An 18,959-nucleotide genomic window follows, 5' to 3' on the forward strand; every position below is an offset into this window, starting at 1 on the left:
GCAGTGGCTGCGGCGGGTGCCAGTGCTGGGGTACTTGTTGCCTTGAAACCTGGCCCAGAGGCTGCCCCAGGCTGGGACGGCTGCTTGGGCTAAGGCTGAATGTGGCACTTGCCAGCTCAGGAGGAGGTTTCTCCAGAAACAGTCTGGTTTGCTGGTTATGGGGAAGTAGCCAAGCTGGTAGCAGCCACTGCAACCTTGGCAATCCCCATTGGTGGAAAAAGGTCACAAAGTTACCCTCGTGTGTACTTACACTGATCCACACAGCACCGATGCTGCCCCAGGACTCTGGCTGGAGCGTGTTTCATTTCCCTTCATTTCATGGAGGGAGCAGCTGGCGGGGAGAAGGTGCTGGTGGGTAGGTGGTCCAGTGCCAGGCACAGGGTGTCAGCCGCAGCCGTGGGCACTGGGAGCCACTTTCTTTGTGGCCCTCTCACCCTGTGCCAGCTGACTGTTCCACAGGGGGCTCATCTCCCGGAGCTTCTTGGGGATGGATGGCTGCTGTGAGCAAGAGGAGTGGGGGTGTCATACATTTAGGGTGACTGCAGCCTGCATAGCATGTGGGCTGCTTGGCAAGTGCCGTCGGCACACAAGGGATGTGTGCTGGGGGCCTGCGCTGTGTGTCTGGCCACGCATCCCTGCTGAGGGTGTAGTACAGATGCTGGGAGCAAAGGAGGAACGGCTGCGTCCCAGTGAGTCAGCCCAGCCTGCCAAATCCTCTGCTGGAGGAATGCTTTGTCTCCCTGCAGTTGCCGCTGCGCACGCCCACACGCCAGGCCGGAGCAATGTGCCAGGAGTCAAGTTTGGGCTGACAGCTCTCCAGGCTGCCAAATCAGTGGGGAGTAGCTGGGAGACAGTGGGCAAGCTCTGGGACATGCCTGGGTGCCCCGTGGCGAGGACCATGCAGGGCTTGTGCAATGAGCCTGTTTCCCACCGTGGACTCGCTGGGTTCATCCCTGGCTTGCTCTCCTAGCACAGGGGCTGTGCAAGTGGGGTATGTGCAGCCCCGTGGTGCCTTGAGGGGAGCCACCATGGTCTCTGCCCCACCAGTGTTGCAGGGGCTTGGTGCCAATGGGTCATCTGGGAGCAGGCACAGCTCTTGTGGGCATCGCTGCCTGTCCTGCTCCCTGCAGCGTGGGTCCTGCTGCTTGCAGGACACTGAGCTTCACGCTCCTACGGTCCCTTCTCTTGCAGGGGTTTTGAGCAGCTGAGCACCACCCAAAAGAGGACAGGATGTTTGGGGGGAAAATGACCAGCATTGGGAAGAAGCTGATCCGCCGGCGCGTGGTGGATCTGAGCTCTGAGGACACGCGTTTTGCTCGCTGCCTCTCCACACTGGACCTCATAGCTCTGGGGGTTGGCAGCACGCTGGGGGCTGGTGTCTATGTGCTGGCTGGGGAGGTGGCCAAGGAGATGGCTGGTCCCTCCATTGTCCTCTGCTTCCTGGTGGCTGCTCTCTCATCGGTACTGGCCGGACTCTGCTACGCAGAGTTTGGGGCCCGCGTCCCCAAGACGGGCTCTGCCTACCTGTACAGCTACGTCACCGTCGGCGAGATCTGGGCTTTCACAACTGGCTGGAACCTCATCCTCTCCTACGTGATAGGTATGAGGCCAGGCAGGATGCTGGCACGTTGTCCTGGGCTCCTTCCAGCACTGCATTGGCAGCGTGGGGGGCTGGTGGGGGCAGCATGTGGTGCTGCAGGAGCAGGGTGTGGGGTGGGATCAGCAGGGAGGTGGGTGCTGGAGTGGGGGGGGCTGGTGCCGCTCTGCCCTGGGCTTAGGCTGATGCACAGATTTACCATTGACCAGGCACAGCCAGCGTGGCTCGAGCCTGGAGTGCGGCATTCGACAACATCATCGGCAACCACATCTCCACCTTCTTCATGAACAAGACCACAGTGCACCTGCCAGGGGTGCTGGCCGAGCGCCCAGACTTCTTTGCCCTGATCCTCATTGGGCTGCTCACTGGTGAGTGTGTAGGAATGGCTCCGTGGCACCACGGGTGGTGGCATCGGAGCCCGGTGGGTCCCCACTCACCCCTTCCATCCCCACAGCGCTGCTGGCCTTTGGCGTTAGTGAATCCGCCCTCGTGAATAAAATCTTCACGGCAGTGAACCTGGTGGTGCTGGGCTTTGTCATCATTGCTGGCTTTGTGAAGGGAGACATCAAGAATTGGCAACTCTCGGAGGAGGACTACATCAACCACTCATACCTGGACCCACAGGATGACGTCAGGTGAGGAGAGCAACCATGCCAGGCCAGGGTTCAGCAGAGGGCTGACACTGGCCCTGCTGCCCATGCACCCTACAACAGCTGCTCTCCTCCCTCCTTTCCAGGAAAAAAGCCTTCGGCTCTGGTGGCTTTGTCCCCTTTGGACTGGAAGGAATCCTGACTGGCGCTGCCACCTGTTTCTACGCCTTTGTGGGCTTTGACTGCATCGCCACCACAGGTACCACCTTGGGCGAGGGTGACGTGAGCATTTCCCCAGCGCAGCCAGTGGCTGGCTGGGACCCGCCGGGGAGGATGCTCTGTGGCGTGGGAAACAGCCCGTCCCACTGCTCCTGGGAGGTTTCCCTGTGGCGGCTCTGTCCCCAGCTGGGCCAGCACAAAAGGGCTCACAGCCTGCCCTGCCCCAGGAAAAGGGGCTCCCTGCACTGTGCGGTGGGAGCGGAGCTGCACCCTGCCTGCGCAGGCAGCTCCCAGGGCAGCAGGGAGCCTTTCCGCTGCCGAATTGAGGCTGTGACAGCGCTGGGAATTGCTAGTGCCTCCTGGTTATTTCCCAGCCTCAAACAACGTTTTTCTAAATGATTGAGTTCAAGCAGAACTGCTGCTATCTGGAGCTCAGGGAGCCCTCTTGATTTCCTCTCATTACCCCAGGAATCTACTTAGTGGGTGGCTGGTACAGGCTGTTCTTCCTGACCTCCCTGCCTGTGCCTCCCTGCCCCGGGGGGCTGCCCAGCAGCCACCTCCTTCCCTCCTACGCCCGCTGAGCCCCTTGCCAGGGAGCGTGGTGCAGCGGGAGAGCACGTCTTTGCAACGGCCAGGGGCAGAGGGCACGGTGGCTGTGTTGCTGTGCCCATGTGCATGGAGGATCCGCGTTCAGCGGGCTGTGCAGGGAGTGGGAGCTGCTGGTGGGGGGCAGAGGATTAGCACGGCCGGGGGGCTGAGCCCAGCTGCTGGGCAGCCGCATGCCTGGAAGCTGGGGCTGCAGCCACGCACCTCTGCTCTTGGCAGTGCCAAAACCTCTGCCAGTGCAGCAGCATGGCTGGGGACCCCTCCTCTCCAAAAGCCCCTGCCTGCTGCTGCTCAGCCCCATGCTGCCATGGAAAGTCCCTGCTGCGGCTCGTCCCCTGGGGCCAGCTGCCCCGCACCATGCCGTGGAACAGGGACGGACGCTGCGTCTTGTCTCTGCACAGGGGAGGAAGCCAGGAACCCACAGCGCTCGATCCCCATTGGCATCATTGTGTCCCTCCTCATCTGCTTCGTAGCTTATTTCGGGGTCTCCGCAGCCCTGACCCTCATGGTGCCGTACTTCCTCCTGAACAAGGAGAGCCCCCTGCCTGAGGCTTTCAAGGCGGTGGGCTGGAAGCCTGCCCGCTACGCTGTTGCCATTGGCTCGCTCTGTGCCCTCTCCACCAGGTAGGACTGGCTCCATCCCTGGCACTGCCTGGCACGGTACGGGGACCAGGAGAATGCGTCCCGGCTGGTCTGGGTGTTTGCCGCGTCTGGCTGCTATCCTGCTCCTGGCACAGAGATGGTCCCATCCCTGTCTGGGTGGTGGATGTGGACAGCTTGCCTGGCAGGCCCTGAGCCATCTCTCCCCACGGCAGCTTGCTGGGCTCCATGTTCCCCATGCCCCGTGTGATCTATGCCATGGCGGAGGACGGGCTGCTCTTCAGGTTTCTCTCCAGCATCAACAGCCGCACGAAGACCCCTCTGTCAGCCACCATCACCTCGGGGCTCCTTGCGGGTAAGGTTCCTGGCTGCCGCCTCATGCTTGGCCCCGCAGTGGTCCAGAGCCATGCTCATGCTGCTTGTCCTTGTTGCAGCGGTGATGGCCTTCCTGCTTGACCTAAAGGACCTGGTAGACCTCATGTCAATCGGCACACTGCTGGCCTACTCCCTGGTGGCAGTGTGCGTGCTCATCCTCCGGTGGGTGTCTCCTCTCGCGTGGCAGTGCCCGGGGTTGATGTGCTGTGCGTCAAGCCCGGGGCTGGTGGCCACAAGTTTTTCCTGGGGGGATACAGCATGGGGAAGCATCAAGCCTCCAAGATGGAGGCTGCTCACAAGAGCCTGCATGGTGTCACTGGGCATATCCCAGTTGTGGCGGGGCTACTGTCAGAGCAGCACATTGGGCTGGAGGAGTGTGAGGGGTATGAGGGTGCTGCCCACTATTGCCCTAGGCTGGGAAGTTCCTTGGGCTCCGCTGCAGCTTGTCCCATCTGCTCAGGTACCAGTCCGGGCAGCTGAACTCCCCGAAGGCCATGGAAATGCTGGAGCTGAATGGGAACGAGGAGGAGAGAGTGATCATGAATCCAACTGTCACCGCCACCAGTGTCCAGCAGAAAGAGACGCTGGCCCTGGCGACACTGTTCAACCCACCTGCAGACACCCCCACCGCGCTATCGGGGCGCATCGTCTACATCTGTGTCTCAGTCATTGGTGAGTGAACCCATGTCCTCCCCTGCCAGGGGCTGGAGCACTTTGGTGTGTCCCCACAGAGCTGGGGAAGGATAGTGGGCATGCTGGGCGGAGGAGCACAGGCTGCCAGCCACTGTTGGCAGCACCAGCGGGCACTGGACCCACTCTGCCCTGGGCAAGGTGCCAAGTGCAGGGCATGGCTGGGGTTTCGGGCACACGGAGGCTGATGGAGGACGTGGACGCTAAGCCAGGCATGTATGGGTGGTCACAGGAGCTCCCTGTGATGAGCCTGATCCAGGCTGGCCACCCAGCGAGGGTGGTCCCCAGGCCCCTGAGAGCACTCGGGCTCAGCCAGCAAGGTTTCATCCATCCATCCATGGATTCATTGTGCAGCCAGAATGGGGTGGCTTAGCTGGGTCTGGGTAAGCATCAGAGCTGGGTTCCAGCCCAGCTGAGTGCAGGCTCCCCTCGGCTTGTAGGGCTGGCGAGTTCCCCGAGCAAGGCGCTTTCCTGAGGCTTTGGGGCGGGTGTTGGAGACAGCACGTGCTGGACCCATACCTGACCGAGAGGAGTGGGTGCCTCAGCCCAGCCATTGGTGAGGGTTGGGGTCGCAGGGAGGCCGTGTGCCGTGCAGCCCCCTGACTGCCCCCTCTCTTGCAGCCACACTGATCTTGGTCATCTGCGTGGTCCTGACCCTCAAGGTGACTGCGCTGAAGAACGCCAGTGTGGGCTGGATCATGGCCCTGGTGCTGCTCCTTGTGGCTCTGCTCATTCCCACCATCATCATTTGGAGGCAGCCGCAGAGCAACGCGCGGTTGAACTTCAAAGTGAGTGCAGCCCCCAGCAGCTCGGTGTCTGTTCTGCCACGGACCCCTGGCAGGGCCTGAGCCATTGCAGGATCTGCCAGGGCTTGCTGCTGGGCAGTCACGGTCCAGGAAAGCCTGGGACCCTGAGATGCGGCTCTCTGAGGTGCAGTCCCCAGCGTGGAAGTGCCCAGGTGCCCTCTGGGCTGTGACAGGGGTGGGATCCCTCTGTGGCCAGAAGCATCCTTGAGCCCAGCTGGGTCCCTCAAGGCACAGCTGACATGGCACCTCTTGTCCCTCGCAGGTACCTTTCCTCCCGCTCCTGCCGATCTTCAGCATCTTCATTAACATCCTGCTGATGGTACAGCTGAACACTGGCACCTGGGTGCGGTTTGCCATCTGGATGGCCGTGGGTAGGTGTCCTGCAGAGGGGAGTGTGGTGCCCGCAGGGTCCCACTGGGCGGCTCTCTGATGCTGGCAGCCTGCTGCTGTGCATTTCATTGCGGAAACTGTCCTGCAGGTTTCATGATTTACTTCGGCTACGGTATTCGGAACAGTGTGGAAGGAAAAAGCGCAGAGGAACCCTGTGCCACAGTAGAAAAGCCTCTGCACCACCCAGGACTGGACCTCAGCCCTGGGGCTGCTGCGGTCTGAGGGACTGGGCACCGGCACTCTGTGGACCTCTGCCAGTATTCCCCGTCAGGGACAAGATCATGATCCGCATGGTACATCCATCCCCTCTCCCGTGGGGAGCGAGTCCCAGAGTCAGGACCGTGGAGCCAGGTTGTGCACTGCCCTTTCCCCTCGCAAGAGCAGAGGTCACAGAGATGATTCCCTGGGCGACATGGGAGTGCTGGTGGCCCGGGGCTGGTCTCTGGCATCCCCCCAACCCCACCGAGGGGCAGTGACACTGGCACAGCCCTCCTGCCGTGGAAGCTGCTGTCAGAAATGCTGCTTTCACTGCACATGGGAAGCCCCACACGATGGTGCAGCTGTATTTGTTCTGTCTGTCCATGTGGCTGTGGTCACCACCTCCTCTCCATGCTTGCCAAGTGCTGGGCGTATACATGGCAGCCATGGCTGGAGCTGTGCGATGAGGTTTGGCGCGGCTTGTTCTGGTACCGCCAGCAGACCAGTGCTCCCTGGCAGCATGGGGCTCAGCCAGCCACAACCCCCTCCGTGCCTGGGATTTGCATTCCAAGCTGAGCCCCGTACTGCCCCAGCCATGCTGCTTGGTGTGAGCATGTAGCTCGGGTGTCTGTGAAGATGTCCACAGTGTAGCCATACCAGTGTCCAACCTCGTATGCTTTTGTATAATTGGTGTTTTAATGTCGACTTTTATACCTATTAAACTAAATGTTTTTTAAGTGCTTGGCCCTGTTGGTCCTGCCACATCTCGTGTTAATGCCCTGTGGTCACGGAGCCCTGGCCAGGACCTCATGTGCTACCAGGTCAGGTGCCAGGCTGGTGCCAGCACAGAGCAGGGCTTGGCCACAGCTGGCTGTGCTGGTGGGCTCCCTGCCCAAAACTTGCCGGCTGGAGCCACCAGCCCTCACCCTGTCCCCTGGGACAGTGAGCCAGGAACCATGGAGCAGTGCTCCAGGCCAGCTCAACCCAGCGCTGCTAGTACCTGTGGGCAGGACATCAGCCTGCCACGGCCCCACCCTGTGCTGCGTGGGAGTGTGTCACCTGGTCCCTTTACTTCCAGTAAAGTCCTTGGGGAATACCTCCTGGAGGCTCCAGCAATGGCCTGCAGAGGAAGTGTGGCCTGGAGCTGGGCTGCATCCATGCGAGAAGATGATGATTTCCCAGATTCTGGTCTGGTCTAAATCAGCCCTGACAGATTATTTTGCAAAATAAACTAATTTAGGGCAGATGGATCTTGCATGGTTTTGGCATCTCTCCCTGTTTACTGGCAGTGTAGCAAGGTCACTGCACGGTCAGCAGCGACGGCCCCACAGCATCAGCTCTGCTGGGCTGGAGCTGTGAGCCCTGCCCCAGGGCTGTGCCCAGACTAAAAGGGGCTGCGGCACCTGCAGTGGCCCCACGGCGGGCGCTGCCTGCCCTGCTGCCCCGGGCTGGGGTGCTCTGCCAGAGCCTCTGGCTCCAGCCCTCAGGTGCAGCTGATTCCTGGCACTGGCTCCTTGCAGGTGCTTCCAGCTCTTCCGGTCATGCCCATGACTGGGCGTGCTGCAGTGGGTCCCACCACCGCGCCTGGTGAGTATCTTCTGGCCCAGAGCAGCACACAGGGCCCTGCCGAGCCCTGAGCCCGCAGTCCCCCAGGCACCCATGCACCTGGGTTTGGGTGTTGTCCCCCAAGCCTGGCGGGCAATGGGCCCGTGGTACAGACGCAGCCGTCACCCACTAGCTCGGCACTGCTGCAGCCCCCCATGCCTTTGTGTCCATGTCCTTGTGCATGTCCATGCCCACGGCTGTGCGTGGGTCTGTGCGCACGGGCATGTCCATGCCTGGCTCCAGGCCATCCCACTGAGCACTGGCATCCCATCCTGGGCACCCATTTGGGCTGGCAGAGTTCTGAACATGGAGTGGGGTGCTGGGAAGCCCCGGGCAGCTCCCACCACGGCAGCCCATCAGGGAAGCAGCTGTCTGACAGCTGCCAGGCTGTGCCAGTGCAGTGTGGTGGGTCGGTGCCATCCTGGCACTGGCGCAGGTGCTGGCAGGAGCGCAGCAGCTTTGTCCACCCCCAGGCCCTGTGCTGGGCACCCTGGCCGTGGCTCCCTGCCTCAGGGGACTCACTCTGGGGGGACCCTGCCTCCCTCTGCCCACCACCTCTTTCTGTCCCATCTGGGCTAACAGAGCTGCCAGGGATGGCACCACATCCTCTGCCGGGCAGCGCCTCTGCCTTTCCTGGGCCCCCCTGGCATTACTGTACATCTCGGTGCATCAGTTGATGGGTGAGTAACACCCAGACGGAGCCCCAGCATGTTCCTGTCAGCACAAGCACTGCTTTAACTGCTGCCACGCCAACGTGTGTGTGGCCTGCTCAGATGTTCTGATAACAACCTGGGGCTCCGTTGTGCAGAGAGGGGCCGGGAGGGAAGCATGTTCCTGGGTGAAGGCTGTCAGGTGTCGGGGGCTGCAGAGTGGGCTTTGCCCTCCCGTGCCAGTCTGGCAGGGGCCATTTTCTGCTTTGCGACAACGCAGCAAAAAGCAGAGCCTGACTTTGCTTCTGTGAGGGCTGGTCCTCAGCCCTGTACACAGCTGCCTGAGGTTTGCCTCCTCAGCCAGGGAGTTTCCACCCAGATTCACAGCGCAGGCTGTGTTCCTGCCTGCTGCCCGGCTGTTGGCCTCCCCAGGCGGCTCCAGCTCTGGCAGAGCAGCTGGCAGAGCCCTGGAGGGAACCAAACAAGCCTGAAGCTTCTCCCTTGCCTGTGCCCCTGCTGTTGTACGGGTGCTAGGCTGACCAGGCACAAGCGTGGGCAGGAGCACGGGCAGGGGAGGCAGGGCTGGCTCCTGTTTCAGTGCTATCCTGGTGGCTGTAGTGCCGGGGATACTCAGGCAGGCCCACCTGGGAGCCACAGCCAGGTCTTGGCTTGCGATCTCCCTGTTGCTGTCCTCCTTGGATTTAAAAGGGAGCCAGACGGTTGTTGGCTCCATCTGTGTTTAGCCTGAGCCATGCCACGGGGGCCGGCAGTTGGGACAGCAATGCCATAAGGGCCTGGCTGCGGCCACTGGCTGACGGTGACGTGCCCTGGCCATGGTGGGGATGCAGCAGTGGTGGGTCAGGGTGTGGGGGGTGCAGGGAGCTGGTGGCTCTCAGTTTCCCTCCCCACCTGGCTCCACCCTGTCCCCTGTGGCTTTCATAACCGCACGCACTGCCACGTGTCTGGCGCAGACCCTGGCTGCCTTTGGGGGACACGGGGCTTTCCCAGTGGAGGTGTCGGAGCAGCTTTCTGCACACCAGCTGCTTGCTGAGGAAGAGCCTCCAGGGGGGATGCTGAGAGGAGCCCGTGTGGGTATGCAGGCTCGGGGCAGAATGGAGACTATGGGCTGTACCGCTGAGCCGTTGGAGGGAGAGCTGGCACTGCAGAGCCTGCCCGCTGCACTGCTGCCCTGCCGCCCTGCCAAAACAGGGGAGGCCCTGGCACGTGGAGATGTAGCAGCAGATTAAATTTTAAATTGTCTACAATGATCCGTTTGGGAGTTTAACTCAGGCTGGCTGGTCTGCACTGCTCTGGGACACCAAATACTGCAACCTGAGGAGTTAATGCGCCGCCTTCTTCCCTGTAGGACCAGCAAGGAGGTACTGTCATCTCCTCCGCCCCACAGGTGACCAGCTGATGCAGCGGAGCTGGGGTGGCTGCCGCGTGGGACACATCCATAGGCGGGGCGTGAGCCCTGGAATCTGGGGAATCCGCCCTGGGGCAGGCGGGGTTACTGGTGTGACAGAGAAAACTCATCAGCTCATGATATTTCTGCAGCGGTGCTGGGTTGCGCTGCAGGGCCTCACCATCCAGAAGAGCTCCAGGAGATCAAAGCCAGTGCCGGATGAGATTCCTATCGCTCCTTACTCACCCAGCTCCAGGCAGGTTCCAACCCTTCTGCTTTCTGTGGTAACAGCTTAAGCATGCACAACTCAGTAGCTGGCACGAGGCAGCATGCATCCGATAATCCTCCCAGCCCTGAGCCGTGGCAGGTGGCCGGCTCTCTAATCGTGCAGGCTTAATGCTTTCCTTGCTTTGTCTTTGCAGGTCTGGCACAATGACTTGCTGCCAGGTGGTTGCTCTTGTCTTGCTCTCCTTTCTCCCCAGTGCTGCAGCTGGTGACCTGGCTCCTGCTCTTGTTTCCCCATCCACGCTGCAACTAGCCAAAGGGTGGTTCTTGTCACAGCCTGTCCCAGAGCTGACAACATACTGCAACAGTTCCTGCACCCAGCAGGAGGCCACCAGGGTCCTTCAGGACTTCCAGGAGTACTTCTCTTATGAGACAGTGTATCCCAACAGCTCCCGCACCCTCACCACGGTGGAAGTGAACCCCTGGGCAAGTGGCACGGAGAGGAGATGGTGGAGGCGGTGTGTGTGACACAAGCGGCAGATTTATGGTGCAGACAGGCAATTTTCCATCAGCAGGAACCAATTCCTGATGATCTGCCCCTTCTCTGCCACTGCCAATACCTCCATGGGCTGCATGGGCATGCTGGTGTCTGAGTGGCACGTCTTCACCGCTGCCCACTGCATTCATGACAGCAAAGGCTATGTGAAGGCAGGCCAAGAAGATCAAGGTGGGTTTTCTGTCGCCAGCATAGGGCACTGGCAATGGGATGGGGACAAGGAGGCTGGTGATGTGCTGGGCTCAGGTACAGCGCATGTAGGTGCCCATGGGCTAGATCCGGGGCCCCAACTTGGTCAGCATGGACTATAACTGCACCCTTTTGGAGCTGTGCAGGCCACACCAGTGCCCACACAGGAAGATTATGGCAACTCTGCCAATGGAGGAGATAGATAGCTGGGAAGAGGATTCATTTCTCAGGGTTTGACAGTGACTGTCCAGGCAAGCTGGTCTACTGCTTCTGTGGGGTGGAGGATGAGCCAACTTACCTCATCTACCAGCACGGTGATGCCAAGCCTGGTGCGTCCAGCTCTGGGGTGTATGGCAAGGTGTGGGACCCCGCATGACACAAATGGGAGAGGAAGGTAATCAGGGTCTTCTCAGGGCACCAGTGGCTGGAAGTGGCTGGGGAGCACCACGGCTATAATTTGCCTGACTGCTCTAAAGTTTGCTTAGATTTGTCACTGGATCAAAGTGGACTCTAAAAGCTGTCACACTGAATAAGAACCACAGCCTGCCTCTTTCCCTCCCCAGTGCAGATGGCTTTGAGTGTGGTGTTCCTGAGTGAGAGTGTGACCAAGGAGCCTGAGGAGAAGCAGCGTTTCCTGGCAAAACTGCTCCACTTTATTCTGTTCTCTATCATGGAGGAAGGGAGTCTCCAGAGTTCATAAGGGATCCAGCAGAAACTCACTGGAGTCCAAGCCCTGATTCCCTTGGAAGCCTGAAGGGTGGTTTAAGCTCCTTTGGTTGGTGCTGGCATGAACTTAGCATCAGGGTTCTTTACAGAAAGAGCTTGGCTGTTGGCCAGGGCAAGTGGCCTTTGCTTCCAGCGTGTTAACAGCTCACAACTTGGAGAGCCACATGCTTGCTGCTAAGCTGTACCCCATTTCTCTCAGGTCTCATGAGGTCTCTTGGTCTGTTGGCTGCACTGCCCAGCTTGGCATTGCCCCAGCAATATGAGGACAAAGGTTTTTCTCTTCTAGTAGGACCTTTGTGTGCTGATGAAAGGTGTCTGAAAGGCAGCCCTGGAGACTGAGTCTTCTGGGCACAAAGTGTGCCATAGCAAGAGCCCGGCTAGGGCAGGAGGGGCTGCTCTAGGACCCTGGCAGCCGCCATGCTTGGGAACACCTTTGGCAAGAACGCATCTTCTGACTGATGCAGCATGGTGCCACGTGGGTACCTACACGTTGGCAGCATGGGCCAGGAGCTGGGAGCACCTACTGACTTGTAAACTTTCTCATCTCTTTGGTTCTGCCTGGGATTGCTGTAGAAGTAAGTGATCCTGACATTTACTGCAGCTGTAGTATTTGAGGTGGATTCTTTTAGGCAAATACATATATTTGAATAAAAGTCAGCACAAATCTCTTTGCAAAAGGTTATGTTGAAAGAGGAACAGTGCATAGATTGCTAGCCCTGGTTTGGGACTTGCTGGAGGAGATGCTCTTCCTCCAGACTGAAGTGAGTGGGACAGGGAGATCTGTGTAGAGCTGAAATCACAGCATCTTGCAAAAATAGGAACTGATGCCTTCTGTAGTCCTAAAACAGCCCAGGCACGTGACTGAATAGATTTCTGCATGTTCTGTCACATACACAGAACTGATGTGTCCCAACAGGCCACACCAGGCTCTTCCAGGAGCAAGCTGAAAGTTTGCTTTGTTTCCCTACCTCATACACAAGAGATTCCTTTGCTAATCCTGGATTTTCATGGCTGATACCTCTCCCCATATTCCTTAAGTTTTCCTGTTTCCCTGCTGTGTTCGCCCAGGCAATTATTCCCTCTGTAATTCATATTCTCCACAAGGGACCTCATGCTGATGTTGCTTTGCCAGGCTGGACAGATGACTGCTTGTGTTTTTTGCCCTTAAGTCCACATCTTCCTCCTTCTCACTACATCTCAGGGGCAGCCTGCATCACAAGCTTCTCAGTGCTGTCATTGCTTAAACCTGCTGAAGACTAAATATGCAGTTCCTTCAAGACCTTTGACAGTTGTACAAGCGCAGCAATCTGACTTGCAAAACAAACAGGTAGGAGATATTTCAACAAACTAAATATAATACCCCCTTACACTCAGTTATCAAGACTTTGGCATAATGAGAATGTTAAATTGTATGCCTGGTCTGCAGATGGGTGTGCAACAGTTTCTATTATTTTGGATGAGATAATGCATGAAAAATCATGATTACACATTACTGGGCAGGGAGCATGTGCTATTATTTACACAAACCAAATGCAATTTACAGACAAAATTTAGTTTGTTCAATGGAGTTACCTGCCCTCTAGCTGAGAGGTTCTTGGGGACAGATCAGAAAGGGTTTTCATCTCCTCTGGTCCCTTGTTTGAACCCTAAGAACAGGTTAGAAAGTGTCAGCCATGCTCTTAAAATAGGAAGAAAGCCTGTCATAAACACAGGGGAGCTCCTGGTTCCTTCCTCTCTGAAGTGCACACTTGGTGTTTGTTTTGCTTTATACACTCCTCTGATTGTGGGATAGGTGACAGGATAGGGAAAGTTCTCCTAGAACCTGCTGGTGTGAAACATAAAGACTTGTCAGAGCAGCTGTACACTTTATAAGCAACTTCCTCCTGACATGTGCCATCAGCTATTGCAAAACAGAAGAGGAGGAAAAGCTAGCACCAAGATGGAAGCCAGGAGAAACACACTGAGAATTGTGCCCCCTTTTAGTGTCCATCTTTGTGTTTGCAAGTGACAGCAGCTTTAAGACATCAACAGGAGATGTTCTCCCCCAGTTGGTGTCATAGTGCAAGTGTTTTTGATGCACAAACTGCAACAGGTACAGGACTCACTGTTGTAGTGGGTTGACCTTGGCTGGATGCCAGATGCTCACCAAGATGCTCCATCACTCCCCTCTTCAGCAGAACAGGGGGGGAGAAAATAAGATGGAAAAGAACTCATGGGTCAAGATAAAGGCAGTTTAATAAAGCAAAAGCAAGGCCACACACAGAAACAAAAGAAAACAAAAGATTTATTCCCTATTTCCCATCAGCAGGCGATGTCCAGCCGCTTCCCAGGAAGCAGGGCTTCAGTAGGTGTAGAGGTTCCTCGTGAAGACAAATGTTGTAATAACAAATACCCTCCCCCCCCCCCCCCCCCCGCTTAGCTTGTATTGCTGAGCAGACAACATATGGCAGGGAATCTCCCTTTGGCCAGTTTGGGTCAGATGTCCTGGCTCTGTCCCCTCCCAAGATCTTGCCCACAGATCACCACAGCCTAGTGGTGAGGGTTGGAAATGTTGGAGAGACAGCCTATTCCATACCATTTGCATCATGCTCAGGTACCACATAATTTGATACATGTATAGATCTTCTAACCGTCCCAGTGTATTTAATTGTTATTACTGAAATCCCTTCTTACCAACACTTACACTACATACTTAAACCATCTTTATACCCAACATACAGATTTATACATTCTCATTAACTACTATCCCAAGTCCTTTAACAGCTAGATATTCTCCCATTTCATGGGCTTCCTCCACTCCTCCAAATGTTCATAAGAACAGGCTATGACTTGGGCCCCATCTGTCAAGATCGGTGCTCAGTACAGGAGAAGCAGTAGGTTCGATTACTGGGCACCAACACTAGCTTGGTTTGGGTCATCGTTGCATTTGTCCAGTTCCCTGTGAAACTCACTTTGTTGGTCCAGGTCATTCCAATACATCACTTCCTACAGCATACAACTCACATCACAGATTATTTTTCCTCCAAGGTTAAGTCTCCTTGAGGCACACACCGGGTGTCCCCATCCTTCCGCATTACCCACCAAGTACACCTGGGTCCTTGAGCAAAAACAATCCCATGAGTGGGTTTGCCTTTTCCCAGGGGAGGAGAAACCCACACCGCCTTCCCCAGCCACTTCCCTATGTGCACTACAGGGACCTTATCTCCTCCCACAGTATGTAGGGGTTTTGTTTGGGCAGGACCAGGACAGTTAGCAGTTCCTCTGATGTTAACCAGCCAAGTGGCTTCTGCTGAATTTCTATCCCAGTGTTTCCATGCCCTGTTGCCCAATGCTCTCAACTGTCTTTAACAGTCCATTACATCTCTCAATCTTTCCAGAGGCTTGTGGGTGACAGGGGATTTGATACACCCACTCAATGCCGTGTTTCTTGGACCATGAGTTAACCATGAGGTTATTTTGGAAATGGGTCCCATTGTCTGATTCAATTCTCTCTGGGGTACCATGTCACCACAAAATTTGCCTTTCAAGGTCTAAGATGGTGTTTCGGGCAGTGGCATGGTTTACAGGGAATGTTTCTAGCCAACCAGTGGTTGCTTCCACCATGGGGAGTATGTAGCGCTTGCCCTGGTGTGTTCATGGCAGTGGTCTAATATAGGCAATTTGCCAGGCCTCGCTGTACTGAAAACCCAGTCACTGCCCTCTATTCCAGGGAGACTTGACTCGTGTGGCTTGCTTGATTGCAGCACATTTTTCACATTCATGAGTGACCTGTGTGATGGCCTCCATGGTCAGGGCCACCTCTGAAGTGGTCAGGCACCCATGAGCCCATATATATGTTGCATCTTTTTCTAGATGTCCTGATGTTTCGTGGGCCCACTGAGCTACAAGTAGCTCACCTGTATGTTCTCAGTCCAGGCCCACCTGAGCTACTTCAATTTTGAGAGTCTTGTCTGTCCATTGCTTCAATGTTCTTCAGTGGCATGGCTTTTGGGCATGTGAGCATCTACATGACATACCTTTAGAGCAGTATTTTCTACCTGGGTAGACGTCTGGCCAGAATGCAGCAGCCCAGATGGGTTTACCCCTGTGCTGCCAATTGGTCTTCTTTCACTGCTGTAGCCACCCCATAGAAAATTAATCACCACCCAGAAGTCAGTATAGAGTACTGGCCATTTTTCTCATTCAGCAATCTCTAGGGCTAGTTGGATGGCCTTCACTTCTGTAGACTCACTTGACTCACCTTCTCCAGTGGCTTCAACAACTTCTCGTGTGGGACACCACACAGTAGCTTTCCACTTGCGATGTCTTCCTACAACACAACAGATCCATCAGTAAACAAAGCATAATCATCTTCTGATAACTCATTATATGGACATAAGCCATGTCCTCAGGCAATGCTCCAAAATCTCTGCCTTCTGGTCAGTCCATGATCTCTTCCAGGATTCCTGGGCAATTGGGCTTCCCTGGTCGAGCTCATTGTATGATCAATGTTACCCACTTACTCCATGTAGCACTGGCTGCATGATGAGTACAGGGGATGTTTCCTTTGAACGTCCAGTGTAGCACAAGCAATACAAGAGATATGCTTCTGTACCAGTAACTTCTGAAGCGGCTTAAACCCCCTCATATACTGCTAGTATCTCTTTATCAGTCAGGGTGTAGGGAGCTTCTGATCCTCAATACACCCAGCTCCCAAAACCCTAATGGTTGACCTCAGGTTTCTCCTGACGTTTTCTGCCAGAGGCTCCAGGTGAGGCCATGCTCCCCAGCTGCAGTGTAGAGTACATTTTGCACAGCTGGTCCTGTCTGGACAGGCCCAAGAGCTACCACATGAGCTATCTCCTGTTTGATATGTTCAAAGGCTTGTTCTTGCTCAAGGCCCCATTCAAAATAGTTCTTTCAGGTTACTTGATAGAGAGGGCTTACAAGCTGACTATAAACCGGACTATGCATTCACCAGTATCTCAAAAGGCCTAGGAAAGCTAGTGTTTCCTTCTTGTTAGCCGGTGGAGACACAGTTCCTATCTTGTTGATCACATCCATAGGGACATGACAGCCATTTTATTCTCAAGAACTGAATCTCCTGTGCAGGTCCTTTGACCTTTTTATGGCAAAACCAGCTTTCAGAAGAATCTGAATTACTCTTTTTCCCTTCTCAAACACTTCTTCTACCTTGTTGCCCCACACAATCATGTCATCGTATTGTAGATGTTCAGGGGCATCACTCTTTTCCAATGCAGCTTTGATTAGTCCATGACAAATGGTTGGGCTGTGCTTCCACTTCTGCAACAGTCGGTTCAAGTGTATTGGACACCCCTTCGTACGAAAGCAAACTGTGGCCTGCATTCTGCTGCCAAAGGAATTGAAAAAAACACATTGGCAATGTCAACTGTAGCATACCACTTGGCTGCCTTTGACTCCAGTTCATACTGGAGCTCTCACATATCTGGTACAGTAGCACTCAGTGGTGACATGACTTCGTTCAGGCCACGATAGTTTACTGTTAAACCTCCATCCTCCATCAGACTTTTGCACTGGCCATATGGGATTATTAAAGGGTGACTGAGTCTTGCTGATCACTCCTTGGTTCTCCAGATGATGAATTAGCTCATGGATGGGCGCCAGGGAGTCTCTGTGTGATTTTGCTGCCAGTGCATCATCCTGGTGGCAATCGGCACCTGCTATTCTTCAATTCACAGCAATCCCAGAACGAAGGAATCTTCCGACAGGCCAGGCAGGGTAGATGACAGCTGTTTGATCTTCTCTGGGTTCACAGTGGCTACACCAAAAGCCTGTTGGTACCCTTTTGGGTCCTTGAAGTACCCTCTCCGGAGGTAGTCTATGCCAAGGATACAAGGGGCCTCTGGGCCAGTCACAATGGGGTGCTTTTGCCACTTGTCCCTGTTAAGCTCACCTCAGCTTCCAATCCAGACAATTCTTGGCATCCTCCTGTCACTCCAGAGATCCAGATGGGTTCAGTGCCCCTGTACCCTGATGGCACCAGTGTATGCTGTGCACCAGCGTCTACCAAAGGCTGATACTTCTGTGGGTCTGATGTGCCAACCCATTGAATCCATGCAGCCCAGTATACCCAGTCAACCCTTTCCTCCTCCTGGCTGAAGGCAGGGACCCTCTATTCCTGTTCCTGGTTAGAGTATTCACTGTATGATCCCTTCAGTGCCAGACCAGAAGTCCCCTCACCAGAATCAAGGGAGATGATCTCAGTCCTTCTATGTCTGGGAGATTGCTGATTGCCTTCTTGTGTCTCTACAGAAATTAAGCTGAGAGCCTTCTTGGGTGGCCCCTTAACAGCTGTCTTGTCTCTCAGTTCACGTACATGGGCTTCCAGCTTAAAGTAGGTTCACCATCCCACTCCCTATTATCCTCCCCCTGGTCACGCAAGAACCAGAGTGTGCCATGCAGCATGCACCTGGGGCTCTCCCTCTGACTGGGGCAGGCAGGAGGGGACAGACTTCTTCGGGTGCCCCTGACAGCCAAGGCACTGTCCCGTAGGGATGAGGAAGTAAAGCAATTTTTTTCAAAGCTTTGGAGCCAAGATGACACTCTCTCCACAGTTGGTGTATCCATATCAGGACAATACATCGTTGCCAAGCTGTTAGAATATGATGTCGGGGCACTTTGAATGACCTTCTTCCACATGGCTCATGTGCACAGGACATCCTCTGGATCTTTGAAGAGCTCATCAGTGTCTAGATCACTGTAGATGACTTCCAGCACTGCTAATTCTCTCAGGTACTGGAGGCCTTCATGTGCAATAGTCCACTTCCCTGGGGAGTTCATGGTATTTGTCTTGAACAGGTATCTTGCCCTCACACTTGCGAGAAGCCGTCTTCAGAGACTGCAAATTGCTGCCTCCTTTCCAATTCCTCTCTCAATTCCCCAGTTTCTAGCAAGAGATCCCAGCCGTTGGGCTTCCCTATCTTTCAGTTGCTGACTGTCAGCCCCGTTATGCAGCATCGGAGCAGCCAGGCAGCAATCCACGCACCTGGCTGGTGGCTGTAATTTTTCTGCATGTCTCAAAGTTCTGATGAGGTCAGAGACCAGGTAGTTTCTGCTTCTTGTCTGAATTCCCTCACTCCTTCCTCCAATTTCTTTGCCAAAGGACCAGCTTCTTGATCAAATCCTTTCTTTTCTTCCTCCTCCCTTATTAATCAATGATATGAACCCGTTGACCTCCTTGTCCACTGTTTCTTTTTCACTACTGGGACAATTGTAGTTGTTATTGTTTGGGTCCCTATCTCTACTGTCATGCCCTCAGCTGTAGTTTGCACGCCAGTCTCAGTCAGGGTATTCTCAGAGGTGGTTTGCATCCCTGACTTAACCACAGTCCTCTGCTAGTACTGAACTGCGCCTCAGTAGGCACAGGCCAAGCCCCAGTACAGTGCTAGAAGATGCTGGTTTTCACCGGGGTAGGCAAGGCACCCTTCTATCAGGTGGCACATCAGTTTGCCAGGGTTACTTGCCTGTTCAGGTGAGGAGTCCCAGGCTATGGGAGGTGATAACCGCCCTAG

At 55.4% G+C, this 18,959-nt stretch overlaps 1 protein-coding gene and 1 pseudogene across 2 annotated transcripts; both read left to right on the top strand.

The window, feature by feature from the left end:
* Positions 1–1,230: 1,230 nt before the first annotated feature.
* On the top strand, positions 1,231–6,095 carry SLC7A3 (solute carrier family 7 member 3; the record flags this gene model as incomplete). Its single annotated transcript, XM_082004232.1, has 11 exons — positions 1,231–1,600; positions 1,807–1,965; positions 2,052–2,232; positions 2,334–2,446; positions 3,414–3,636; positions 3,828–3,967; positions 4,047–4,149; positions 4,448–4,659; positions 5,299–5,465; positions 5,746–5,854; positions 5,962–6,095. The coding sequence occupies 11 exons, from the start codon at positions 1,231–1,233 to the stop codon at positions 6,093–6,095; spliced, it is 1,911 nt and encodes a 636-aa protein (XP_081860358.1).
* A 4,011-nt stretch (positions 6,096–10,106) lies between these two features.
* LOC309408183 (serine protease 23-like) lies at positions 10,107–11,234 on the top strand (annotated as a pseudogene). Its single transcript has one exon. The product of its transcript is annotated as a serine protease 23-like (transcript).
* The last annotated feature ends 7,725 nt before the right edge of the window (positions 11,235–18,959 follow it).

This window comes from Phaethon aethereus, assembly GCF_964289735.1.
Source record: "Phaethon aethereus genome assembly, chromosome: 10".
NCBI classification, from domain to species: Eukaryota; Metazoa; Chordata; class Aves; order Phaethontiformes; family Phaethontidae; genus Phaethon; species Phaethon aethereus.